Source organism: Protopterus annectens, chromosome 12.part0 (assembly GCF_019279795.1).
Source record: "Protopterus annectens isolate FY-2018-M chromosome 12.part0, PAN1.0, whole genome shotgun sequence".
In the NCBI taxonomy this organism is placed as follows: Eukaryota; Metazoa; Chordata; order Ceratodontiformes; family Protopteridae; genus Protopterus; species Protopterus annectens.
Genome location: NC_056746.1, coordinates 1,281,684,720 through 1,281,697,713, shown reverse-complemented (window position 1 = coordinate 1,281,697,713; position 12,994 = coordinate 1,281,684,720). Strand labels below are relative to the sequence as shown.

The following is a 12,994-nucleotide window of genomic DNA, read 5'->3' as shown; positions in this document are numbered from 1 at the left end:
TGTGTAGGATATAGAAACTATTTTCCTTGCTTAAGCTAGTTATATATTTGTCCGTAAATAACTTTTTCCTACAGAATATGATGACCAAAAATAGAAGTGAGAAGCCTTGAGTACATACATTGCCTGCTAAAGGAGACAGTAATATGTTGATGTTGCATCTCAGCCCAAGGAAAATCAAACCAGCCCTTGATGTTAAAAATATTATCCTGGCCTGTCCCTGAAAAAACACATTACTGAATAAATAGAACTAGCCTTTCTCAAGATGCTTTCATTCACCAAGTCCTCATGTTTTGTTTGCACTGGTGTCACAACAGTCAGTGTGAAGCTATGTTGTCGTTCCTACGACTTTTCCCGGTTAGAGGTTGCCACAGCAGAACTCCGGTCCGCTAATGATTGGCAGTAGATTTTCACAGTGCCAAGGTGCCAGCCTGACACTCAACCTTCAACGAAGGCACGCACATTCACGCATATCTTTTGAACGCCACTCAACCACAGGGAGGACATGCAAACTCCACACAAAAGGCCCTCCAGCTGAGAATCGAATGGAAGAACCTCTTGTTGTGAGGCAGCAATGCTACTACTGCACCAGTGTGAAGCTATGTGAAAGTTTTAATTCTGTGGTCATTATTCTATTCTGACACCTTATACAAGAGTACAACATTTCGATTTCCTGGCTGATATACAATAAACACATGAAATTTAGGCAGCACTGGACCGAAGTAATAGCATTTTCATATTAATATTTCTTGCATGCTGAATACATTTATATTGGATAATACTGCATAAATATAGGCAGATACATCTAAAAGAAAATCATACAACATGTCATAACTTGTGTTTTACTACATAGGTAATGGTCCTGTCATAATTCTTCAGTAATCAGGAGAGGAACTCAACGTCAGTTGCAATTAGAAAAAATCCCTGTTAAGAAAAGCAGAACAAAAAATTATTTGCATCATGTTCATTATTTTGATTTATTTTTTAAAGTACCCTCATTTTAGGCATCTGATAGCTAGAATAAATGTGCTTTTCTGGTATAGTTCAAATAGTTCACATGTTCCTTTACAATATACATCTTTTTCTCTCTCTCCCTCTCTCTCTCTCTCTCTCTCTATATATATATATATATATATATATATATATCATAGCAGGGTTTTAATACAATTTGAAGCATTGATTAGCTAATCACCAAACGAGCATTTTGAAACCTGTAGCTTTTAAGCTTAACAAGTGAACCTTTGCACCTATGCATTTATTGTCTGAAGGTTTTTATATTAGTTATATGATTGCTTTATTCTGTTTTAATTTCCACATGAAGTTATAGATGCACTTACTGAAAATGAACTAAACCAAAAGGTTTCATTTCCACCGCTGCACTATTTGGCTTCAGAATTACACCTCAGAATTCAGTGTAGCAGTATCTTTGTTACTTTTGTGGGTCAGCTACAGTCTGGATATGGGACAGTGGCTGATATGGGAGAGATGGATAACCTTTTCAAGATGTTACTTGGTAGCATACCTCTCCACTTGGAAACATCAAAAATCTGGACAAAAGCCCATAAAAATAGGTACAAATAGGTACGTTGATTAACATAAAACTTGTATACATAATTATGTAACCCCGCCCACTCCAATGGAATTGTGGGATACCAACTTTCCAATGCAAACTGAAGAACAGACAACCAAAATATGGGCCCCAGACTCCCCCTGCAGCCATTCTAGTGTCCCATTACTTGGCTATTTCGCCCCATTTACCATAAACACTATAATGTGCTTAGTGCTTTACTTCTACAATGATTATTTGGATTTCATTTAAAACTTTTATTTTACATTTTATAACAAACACTAATAGACATCTGCTAAACAAAGAAATACAGTCTCACAATGAAAATTGACATAGCATTATAACTTCTCTGCCCTTGAAACTCCCATACATTGAAACAGCACTGAAACCCACACTGAAAGAAAATGGATCTGGCCAGTGGTGGATAAAGATTAGCTTTGAAGGCCCCTTGCACACAAAACATAAATGTGTTCTTTGATACACCTTCCTGACTGTATTAAATTATATTCCTTAAGTATATTCCTTGTATAATACAGCACACTTGTTAGAACATGTTTTAAATCTATTGTTTTGAATATTTTTACAGTAAGCAATGAAACAAAATGCATGAACCCCTGAGTATTTTCTATAGTCCACCTGTATCAGTAAATATGCACAATCTCTGCAGAAGTAAGTCATCTAAATAATTCCACATTAAAGAAATATATAAGATCTGTAACTAATGAAGAGGTTGCTGCTAGCTAACAACTTACTATTTCATTGTTTCATTGTTTCATCTACAAATAAAGTGCCTGTTCCCTTGAGATATACATTGCCTATGTTGCATACAAAAAAATAAGCTAGTAATATTACAATAGGGAATGGATGGCAAACTAATAACAGGTTCATTCATAGTTACTAGGTATCTCCCCCAAAGAGGACATTCTCAGGACGGCAGCATCCGCCCCATTTAAAGGTACAACAGAGTATAGCATCAGCACAGCAATCCATCTACATGCTGTGGGAGTCGAACCCCCAGCTTAGTAAGTATTCTACCTCTTGTGCTACTAATAACACAAACAGATTTACCATAAGCAACACTAAGCTTCTCTCCCCTGAAGACCTATTCAGCACAGGAAATCTGGAAATAGCCAAAATTTATTGGGAGGGGGAGAAAAGCCTAAAACCAAGGACACATTTTAAAGAGTGCTTGTATAATCTTAGAAAAGTTGCTAGAATAAAATGTGTGTTGTGTTGCCATGCATTTCCTGAAAGATAGAAAGACTGAAACTTAAATAGCTATCATTATTTAGTGAATTCAGTTCTCACTGGATTTGCCAGGAAAACCACAAATTTTAAGAGGAACAGACCAAAAGTATGAGCCAAACATTCCAGACACTGACACACACACACACACACACACACACACACACACACACACACACACACACACACACACACACACACACACACACACACACACACATACACACACACACACACACACACACACACACACACACACACACACACACACACACACACACACACACACACACACACACACACACACACACACACACACACACACACACACACACACACACACACACACACACACACTTACTTTCTCCTGCAGCCATTAAAGTAAACTGAAAACACAGTTTCTGTTAAATAAGTAAGGCACACACTTTCTCCTGCCTGTAAGCCAATATGTACATGAAAGCACATTTTCTCCTGCAGGCTGCAACTGTTAAAGTTAAAGTAAAACGAAAGCAGTTTCTCCTTAAATAAGTAAAGCACACACTTTCTTGCCCTGCCTGTAAGCCGATATGTACACATTGAAAGCACATTTTCTTCTGCGACTATTAAAGTATAAGTAAAACGAAAGCGGTTTCTCATTAAATAAGTGAAGCACACTCTTTCTCTCATCCTGAAGCCAATATGTACATGAAAGCACATTTTCTTCTGCTGCAACTGTTAAAAAAGTAAAACAAAAGCAGTTTCTTGTTAAATAAGCAAAGCACACTTTCTTGCCCTGCCTGTAAGCCAATATGTACATACACACTGAAAGTACATTTTCTCCTGCAGACCTGCAACTGTTAAGAGTAAAACGAAAGCAGTTTCTCCTTAAATAAGCAAAGCACAAACTTTCTCATCCTGCCTGTAAGCCAGTATGTACATGAAAGCACATTTTCTTCTGCTGCAACTGTTAAAAAAGTAAAACGAAAGCAGTTTCTTGTTAAATAAGCAAAGCACACTTTCTTGCCCTGCCTTTAAGCCAATATGTACACACTGAAAGCACATTTTCTCCTGCAGACCTGCAACTGTTAAAGCAAAACAAGCACACTTTCTCTGACTCTGTTAAATAAGTCTCTGGTTCGATCCTCGGTTGGGGTGCCTTCTGTGCGGAGTCTGCATGTCCTCCCTGTGGTCACGTGGGTTTCCTCTGGGTGCTCCGGTTTTCTCCCAAAGACATGTTGTAGGTGGATTGGACATTCTAAATTGGCCCTAGGTGTGAGTGTGTGTGCCTTCTGTGAAAGGTTGGGGACCGGGCTGGCAACTTGACACTGTAAAACTCCACTGCCAATCATGAGTGGACTGTTGATCTGCTGTGGTGACCCATAACTGGGAAAAAGCCGAAAGAAGAAAATTCTTTGTCTTGTAGGTAATTGCTGTTTACCAAAAGAGACAATACTACATTTTTGCCATTAGTTTAAGCCAATTATCCATGTTAACCAGGGTAAGCTGTTTCTGAAGGGTGCAGATATCTGAAGGGGTTTTGACAATTACACCCCACTTTGCAGTCATCTGCTGTTCTGGTTAACCAGAGGCAATAATTATCATTTTTTTTTTAATATAATTTTTATTGCATTTCACTTCTACTTAAATACAAGAAAAGAATGACACAGAAAATATACATACAAGCTACTTGGAATATCAAGTTTCAGTCGTCCAAATATGATATACATAACATAAATCATCAATGTTAGGGTAACAATTATACAGAATTGTCTAATAATCAAGCTGCTCTTAATGAGCTGTAAGACAGACATTTACATAAAGATAGTATAAAACATATTGAAAATGTGACATTAAAACATTGCAACCAGATATTCTAGTCTACCTAAATAAACATTCTGTCTTGCACTATGTACAATATATACACTGATGTCACCTTAATGTTCATCTTATATGTGTTTGCCATGACGTGTACACTGTTATTGTGGGCATTTCTATAATACTTGCCTTTAGTTTCCCTTAATTATGTAAAGTAATACTGATGGTGAAGTCCCTTGGTCATAAATCAATTTTGTCCTAGGATTTCTAAAAGCGTTTTCCAGTGTTTTTGATAGTAAGATAGTTTTTTTTGGCTTCTTGTAATTAATTTGCTGGCTAATAAGTATTTTATAGCCATTCCTTTAAATTCTTCCCATGTGATTTTACTTCTATCTAACCAATTTTGGGCTATATATGATTTGATCATTGCGCACAATGTGACTATGATGTGTTTATTTTCATATGAGAAATTATTAGGGAATATATGTAAAATTGCCATTTCCCATGACAGGTTAGATTTGGTGTATCCCTTTTTTTCTAACTTGGTTCTTAGCGAACACCACAGCTTGTAAACATTTTTACAGCTCCAAAAAATATGAAGGGTGTCAGCAACACTGTTTTGGCATATGGTACAATAAGGGGAGTGGGAGGGATTAATTTTGCTAAGAAAAAGTGGTGTGTGATATGCATTGTTATTGATCATAATTTGGGTATAAATTAGTTTTTTAAGGGGAGTTAATTTCAAAGTAAGTTCAATAGCATCAGATTTTTGTTCATCAGGTATCTTATTATTTTTCTCTTCCCAAAACTTGGAATATAGAATTGCATCTTGATATCTAATTTTTGTTATTAATCTATATGTATTTGATAACATTTTAGATCTCGACAGTAGCAGGTTAATAATTTGTTGATATACCTGCATGTCTTGGTTGTCTATTTTGGCATTCACAGTAATTGTGTTGATCAGGTATATTAATTGGTTGATTATGGTATTATAGCTTTTATTTACTCCAAGTTTTTGTCTAATATTGTCAGCTGAGAAACTTTTGATCTGGTATAGGTCCCATACAGTGATATTTTAAATTTTTGGATACTGATTCAGGTTTAATATAGTATTGTTTAATTTAATATTAGGATTAAGGTGTACTGGCTGTCCCAATACCAAAGTATCTTTAAGATTTAGAGAGGCTATCAACTTTTGAAATATTACTGTGTTTCTTATTATTATGGGATGAACCTTAAAATGCTTTAAAGTCTTAGAATTTAGAAAGGGTACTGCTCTAGGGTTTAAATTGCATGAGATTAGATGATTGTAATATATTTTAATCCATAGTGGATACCATGCTTTGTTGGATGATTCAAAATTTGCTATTTTGTATAATTTGACTAGCGTTTAGTATGTTGTAGTATGTTTGGAATTCAGGTAGGCGTAGGCCCCCTATTTGTTTGGGTAATGTTAATTTAGTGTATTTTATTCTTGTACTTTTTGGATGCCAAATGAACTTTCCTAGTAGTGTTTCAAGTTTTGGAGAAGAAGTTTTTTCGTATATTTTGGTTAATAGCACTAAAATGAAACAATAGTCTTGGAAGAATATTCATTTTAACTATGGCCACCTTAGCTAGTGGAGATAGACTGAGGTTTAACCATCTCTTAGTGTCTTTAGTGATGTTAGACCAGGTTTTAAACAAGTTGTTTTTAGTCATGTCAGAATGGGGGTGAGTGAACATAATACCCAGATATTTGAGATTATAACTGACTTTAATTTCAGCTTCAGGGAAATAGAATTCCTTATGTCCTAGAGTATTCATATGGAATATGATGGATTTATTAGGGTTAATCGCATAATTAGATATTTTTGAGACTTTTTCAATGGAGTTTAGTATCTTATTCAAATCAGTATTAGGGAATTCAAAATAAATGTTAAGATCATCAACAAAAGCTGTATACTTTATTGGGACTTTGGAAATATTCATAATATGGTGATAAGTTATTTGTGATATTTTAAGCAGAAGAGGTTCTATGTATATATTGAACAGGTAAGGTGATAGTGGGCATCCTCGCCTTGTACCATTCACTATTTGAATAGGCTTTGATTGCTTTTTATGTATAGATAGTGTTGTTGTGGCATTTTTGTATAAAGCCCTAACCATGTTTATATAGCCTTCAGGAATACTAAATTTCTTGAGTATATTTAATAAAAAATCAAAATTTACTCTATCAAAAGCTTTGGTTGCATCTACTGGCAGTGCATAGCTAGGGCATTTATCATTCACTTTTAAACTAGTGATTGAATCAATAGTAAGTGTGTTGTCATATATTTGTCTCTTGTTCATAAAGCCTAGTTGCTCAGAAGATATAATGTGAGGTAGAATTTGTTTGATTCTACTAGCTAGTATTGCAGAAATAATTTTAATATCAATATTTATGAGTGCTAAAGGCCTGTAGTTATTTGGGTTTGATGCATCAGATTTGGGTTTTGGTATAAATATAGTTTTTGAGTTAATGATATACAGGTCTTTGGTACCATACTTTATTATGTATCTGTATACTTTCAGTAGTATAGGAGCTAACTGTTTCTTGAAAGTCTTGTAAAATTCCGCCACAGGCCCTGGTGATTTACCTGGTTTCAACTTATTTACAGCAGCAATGATTTCTTCTACAATTAAGGAAGCTTTAAGATTATTTATTTGTGTCTCATTCAGTACTGGAAATTGTAACTCTTCGGTAAACTGATGAAATAATGACTCATTAAACTGGTCTTGGAGGCCATATAGCTTTTGGTATAGCTCTTCAAAAGCTGCAATGATCTCTTCATCTGTCTCTAAAGTTTTGTTATTATAATTTAGTTGCTTTATTTTGGTAGGAGGATTCTTAATGTTTATGATTCTTGCCAGTGCTTTTGAGGGTGATTGAGCCCATTTGGCATATTTGTGGAGAAGTTTAATTTCATTGATTGAGTACTGTTGTGTTTGAATTTCACGTAGTTGTCCTTGTAGTGTAACAATTTGACTTCCAAGTACTGGTGAATAATTTATTTGCAGTTCTGACTCTATATTTGTTATTTTGATTCTATTAATATGACTTTTTCTCTGTTTAATTTTTTATAGAAAGCAACTTTTTGAATTAATATACCCCTAATAGTGACTTTTGTAGCTTGCCATTGAATGTCGTATGGTATATCTACTACTTCTAGGTTGTTATAAGTTTGGGTAAGAATGTCTATGATATTTTGTGAAACATCTTTAAGCTTTAGTAAGCTAGTATTTAACATCCAGTTCATAACTGTTTGGGGTCCTTGCACTGAGCTCCCCAACTTTAGTGTAATATTTATCTTTGCATGATCCGATATTGTCCTAGATTCACTATTGTATGTGACTGTATTATTTAATAAGATTTCAGATATTAAAAATACATCCATCCTAGACCAAGACTTGTGATATGGTAAATAATAAGTGAATTTACTAGTAGTTATACTATTTCTATAGTTTTCAAATGGGTCAGCTAACTTAAAATCTTCCATTATTTCAGCTATTAGTGTAGTAAGCTGAACCAATTGCTTGTTATTCTTATTTGTCCTATCAAGTTCTGGATTAATTAACATATTCCAGTCACCTCCTATGATATAGAAGTAATTAGGATAGTTCTCTAAGATTCTGTTTATCTCGTATAGATAAGTTATTTGATGCAAACATGGGGCATAAACATTCAAGACTAAGAAAGGTTTTTTAAACGGTGGCAGTTCGCAAGTAAAATAACACCATCTACCATTTGGGTCACAGCTACCTTTCCATATATTACCACCAAAAGATTTTTTAACTACTATGGCAACTCCCCTAGAAGCCCTACTGTCACCAGCAGCAACAATATATTTCACCCATTTTTGTGGATATGATTTGTGATATCACTCCCTTTCAGAACCCACCCATGTGCATACCCAAGCTAGCCTACCACTTGAAAGAGAGGTAAAATGAATATTAACTATAATACAAAAGGTTTCTGTCATTCTAAGTCCCAGCAATAAAACATCACACATAACAGCATGCCCACACAAATCATGTATAAATGATATGCATTCTAACCCTTTGTTTATTTGAAAATAATTAAGCTGAGCATATTTTAACTGAAATTTATATATCTAGCTTAATAGGCAAATAGCAATCTAATCAAAATATAGTACAAAGCAAACTATCGCGTTTTAATTATACTTTTAATTTAATTAATAGAAGAGTAACAACATACACAGCTGATTTTACCTTAATATAGTTTTGTCAAACATTGTTTGCATGTTCCTTGTTATGCTGGTCATATGTACATTCCTTTATATATAGCAGTTCGTTTACTTGCTGGGTCTGCATTTACTGCTATAGTTATATCCCTGGGTTTCCATTTATCATGTAAGAATCGAGCATATATCCAAAAAAAAAAAAAATAAATAATTAAATCCTATATATTCTCTGCTGTACAAGATTGGTATGCTTACGCTTGATGCATACTTATTTTAAAGCTTAAGAAAGCATATTTTAACACTATGTAAAACAACGCAAACCTAACTACAATGGTTTGCTTATTAAGAATGGACTGAGTATTTATTGCAGCTGCAACAGCTGCTACAGTTTCTAACCCAGAAGATTTTATTAGTCCAGCTTGTATATATTAAGGAAGGAACAAGACAAAAAAAAAGCAGCACCTATATATTACCATTTGTATTTAATCAATTAACCTGTGGTACTATTTCTAGGCTAGATGTACCTTCCATACTCCATATACACTAGAATCTTCACTTTTTGAGTCAGGAAAAAGTAAATCCACATGTATTCTGTTATGTGAGAGCCTTACTTTTGTTTTAATTTGCAAACGCTGGTTTTCTGAGATGTTTTGGGCTTGAATGGATACCATAGTTTTTCCTTTGACCTCAGCTGTGCTTAATTTTCCTGATTCATGGTTGCAAGGGATTCTGGGTAATGTAGTTCATTCGCGACAGTGTGGAGATGCTCCCTAAGTTGTAGTTGGAGTGCCCAAATGAAAAACAATGAATCCAAGCAGAAAATAGGTATTTTAGGTATTTTAACTTGTCACTGAGAGAATTAGTATGCCAAAAATACACAGAAGCATATAGTCTTTGTATTAGGAGCCTGTTTGCATAAAACAAACAAAAAAAAAATACTTCATTGCAGTTCTTTAAAGGCTTTGAGAAAAGCTGTTTTTGCTTCTTCTTTATTTTTAACTGCATAATTTAAGCCATTGTATTGAAATTGCAGAGTTGCTGCTGGGTATTTCATTTGGAATCTAATGTTTTTGCTTACTAAGTAAGTGCAGTATGGTGAAAGAGCTTGTCTTAACTGTTTTATCTGTAGAGGCAGATCCTGAGCAAAGGTTATCTTGCAGCCATTCCACAGAATGTTTTTTTCCTTTTTTTGCAGCTTGAATTATTTCTTGAGCATGTGCAGCATTTAGAATTCTTACATATATTTGCCTGGGGGCATCCAGGGTCTGAGATTTTCTCAGAGCATGGTGTATTCTTTCAATAACAACGTTTTGGGATAGTTCTTTGTTTTCAAGAAGGAGACTGAAGATTTCCTTTGCTACATTAGCTAGCTGTGACTGTTCATATTTTTCTGGGATGCGTCTGATCAATAGATTATTTCTCCTTGCTCTAGCTTCCAGATCAATCAGATTTTGTTGTATTTCTTTGACTGAATTGTCAGTGATGGAATACGCTTTCTGTATTTCTTCTATCTTTGTCTCATTACTCAGTATTCTAGCCTCATTTTTGTCCAGTCTGGTTATTATTTGATCCAAGTTATTGCCAAACGCTGTAAGTTTTGAAGAGAAAGATTTTATTTCTGTTTGCAGAGGCATTAAAGCTGCTTTTAGTTCCTCCATGTCAAAAGATTGATCAGTTTTTCATTTAATTTGGTTCTTTGACACTTCGGCTTGATATTTGGTAGTTTTCTGCCTCTTAGTAATAACTTCCTTTTCTGGAGAAGCAATTTGAGATAGTCTTGTTTTAGATGTGTGTATTTCCATTTGGTCCATTTTTCTTTGTTGTGTGAAAGCTTGCTTCTTTTCTTATTTTTTGTAGCTGCTACTTACTGCTTGCAGGCCCAGGCACATGTACAGGAGTCACTGCTTAGACATCACCCAAATCCAAGGTATACATTTCTTATTTTTACACTCAGAAGATAAAAATAAGCTTCACTCAAGTAGCGACTTAGGTTTAATTATGCAGGAGTTGCTTTTTTGTATATTTACACTGTAGCAGTAGCCTTAGATGAGGTTAGATTTGAATTTAGTAGTTGGAGCAAGCGGAAGAGTGTGCAGTCTAGCTGGCGGCCATCTTAGAATCTACCACTAATTATCATTTTTGAGACTGGATAAGTAGATGCCAAACAGGATGGGACTCAACACTGACCTCTTGGGGTCTCTACTGGTTACTGTAGTACTATTTGAAAAAGCACCTACAACACAAACTGTGTAGGATCTGTCTTTCAGCCAACTGGCTGTCCATTGTACCAGTTAAGGATCTATGTTTTGGGATGTCAGTGTCCTTAGAATTCTAGCATGAAGTGTGACATTGAATGCTTTCATCAGCTCAAGAAATCCTGTATGAGCAACATGCCACTATCAACAGCTTGTGCAATCTTCCAGAAGAAATTAGCAAGGTTTAACAAGCATGAGCTCCCTTTGGCAAAGCTGAATTGCTGGGGGTCAGTCCTAATGTGATTCTTAACATAATTAATAGGATCAGTCATGATACACTCCATAGCTTTACATCCTAATGCATTTCTTAACATAATTAATAGGATCAGTCATGATACACTCCATACCTTTAGATCCTAATGTGATTCTTAAGATAATTAATAGGATCAGTCATGATATACTCCATAGCTTTACATCTTAATGCAATTCTTAAGATAATTAATAGCATCAGTCACGATACACTCCATAGCTTTACATCTTAATGCGATTCTTAATATAATTAATAGGATCAGTCATGATACACTCCATAGCTTTACATCTTAATGTGATTCTTAACATAATTAATAGGATCAGTCATGACAACTCCACAGCTTTACATCCTAATGTGATTCTTAAGATAATTAATAGGATCAGTCATGATATACTCCATAGCTTTATATACTAATGTGATTCTTAAGATAATTATTAGGATCAGTCATGATACACTACATAGCTTTACATCCTAATGCAATTCTTAAAATAATTATTAGGATCAGTCATGATACACTACATAGCTTTACATCCTAATGTGATTTTTAAGATAATTAATAGGATCAGTCATGATACACTCCATAGCTTTACATCCCAATGCGATTCTTAACATAATTAATAGGATCAGTCATGATACACTCCATATCTTTACATCCTAATGCGATTCTTAATATAATTAATAGGATCAGTCATGATACACTCCATAGCTTTACATCTTAATGCGATTCTTAACATAATTAATAGGATCAGTCATGATACACTCCATAGCTTTACATCCTAATGCGATTCTTAACATAATTAATAGGATCAGTCATGATACACTCCACAGCTTTACATCCTAATGCGATTCTTAACATAATTAATAGGATCAGTCATGACACACTCAATAGCTTTACATCCTAATGCGATTCTTAACATAATTAATAGGATCAGTCATGATACACTCCATAGCTTTATATCCTAATGTGATTCTTAAGATAATTATTAGGATCAGTCATGATACACTCCATAGCTTTACATCCTAATGCGATTCTTAAAATAATTATTAGGATCAGTCATGATACACTACATAGCTTTACATCCTAATGCAATTCTTAACATAATTAATAGGATCAGTCATGACACACTCCACAGCTTTACATCCTAATGCGATTCTTAAGATAATTAATAGGATCAGTCATGATACACTCCATGGCTTTATATCCTAATGCGATTCTTAAGATAATTATTAGGATCAGTCATGATACACTACATAGCTTTACATGCTAATGTGATTTTTAAGATAATTAATAGGATCAGTCATGATACACTCCATAGCTTTACATCTTAATGCGATTCTTAACATAATTATTAGGATCAGTCATGATACACTCCACAGCTTTACATTCTAATGCGATTCTTAACATAATTAATAGGATCAGTCATGATACACTCCACAGCTTTACATCCTAATGCGATTCTTAACATAATTAATAGGATCAGTCATGACACACTCCACAGCTTTACATCCTAATGCGATTCTTAACATAATTAATAGGATCAGTCATGATACACTCCATAGCTTTATATTCTAATGTGATTCTTAAGATAATTATTAGGATCAGTCATGATACACTCCATAGCTTTACATCCTAATGCGATTCTTAAAATAATTATTAGGA

General features: G+C 34.5%; 1 protein-coding gene across 2 annotated transcripts in view; it reads right to left on the bottom strand.

The window, feature by feature from the left end:
* Positions 1-513: 513 nt before the first annotated feature.
* LOC122817132 (bactericidal permeability-increasing protein-like) overlaps positions 514-12,994 on the bottom strand; it is a 286,884-nt gene continuing 274,403 nt past the window's right edge. For both annotated transcript variants that reach the window (XM_044090323.1, XM_044090324.1), the window contains exon 16: positions 514-921. In XM_044090323.1, the coding sequence (XP_043946258.1) occupies positions 880-921 (42 nt within the window). In that variant the 3' untranslated portion in view covers positions 514-879. The remainder of the gene's footprint in view (positions 922-12,994) is intronic.